At 51.3% G+C, this 797-nt stretch overlaps 1 protein-coding gene across 1 annotated transcript in view; it reads right to left on the bottom strand.

Annotated features, from left to right (window-relative positions):
* Positions 1-797, bottom strand: part of PSMD11 (proteasome (prosome, macropain) 26S subunit, non-ATPase, 11) — a gene marked incomplete at its 5' end in the record, with an annotated part of 13,811 nt that overhangs the window by 4,179 nt on the left and 8,835 nt on the right. The window contains one exon of the mRNA XM_008937388.1: positions 656-718. Within this exon, the coding sequence (XP_008935636.1) occupies positions 656-718 (63 nt within the window). The remainder of the gene's footprint in view (positions 1-655; positions 719-797) is intronic.

The following is a 797-nucleotide window of genomic DNA, read 5'->3' as shown; positions in this document are numbered from 1 at the left end:
TCTAGACCCTTCCCCAGCAGCTCCGTTGCCCTTCTCTGGCCACGCTCCAGCCCCTCAAAGTCCCCCTGAAAGTGAGTGGCTCAAAACTGAACCCAGGGTTGAAGGTCACACCAGCCCAGCAGCCTTTTCAGCACCATGCAGCACTGTTCATCTTTACACTGCAGGAGCTCAGCAAGCCAGAACCTCTGGTTTAAACTCAGGAGACAGCATGGCAGGACTGTTCCCTGACACAGGAATTCTCTCCATTACCTCTGTGGTGTACTTGCTGAGGCCAGGGACGTTTTTAAGGGCAAGAAATTGTTCCTCAGGGACAACCTCAGCCTTCCTTGAGTCCATTTCCTCTCATCCTGTTGCTTGTCCCTTGGGAGCAGAAAGATACACATTGAACAGCACCAGAAGCACAGGGGGCTGCTTCTGAGTTAACTCTCCAAAAGAAAGAAAAAAGGGAATACAAAGAAAAAGCTCATTTTGAGCAAGCTACTGCTCCCTATGCTGCAAAACCCAAACTGGCTGATTCTCATGGGGTACTTGTTTTGCACTGTGACTTTCTATCAATGCTTTTATGGTTTCCTGGTGTTGGATGGAACTGCTCCCACAGTTTCCCCAAAACAAAAGGTTTTGCCCAGCCAGGCCCCACTCCCATCTCCTGACTCACCTTCTCAAAGTCTGCCAGCGATCGGTTCTTACTGGCCTGTGCCACACATTTTAGTGCTTCTGTCTGCAGGGAAAGCAAAGAGAGCAGGTTAGTTCTCAGGAGCCTCCCCTCAGTGCCACCCCGGGCCGCACACGTGCTGGAG

This window comes from Merops nubicus, unplaced genomic scaffold, assembly GCF_000691845.1.
Source record: "Merops nubicus isolate BGI_N331 unplaced genomic scaffold, ASM69184v1 scaffold6303, whole genome shotgun sequence".
Taxonomy (NCBI): Eukaryota; Metazoa; Chordata; class Aves; order Coraciiformes; family Meropidae; genus Merops; species Merops nubicus.
The sequence above is the reverse complement of the archived record's forward strand: the minus strand, read 5'-3'. Positions and strand labels throughout refer to the sequence as shown.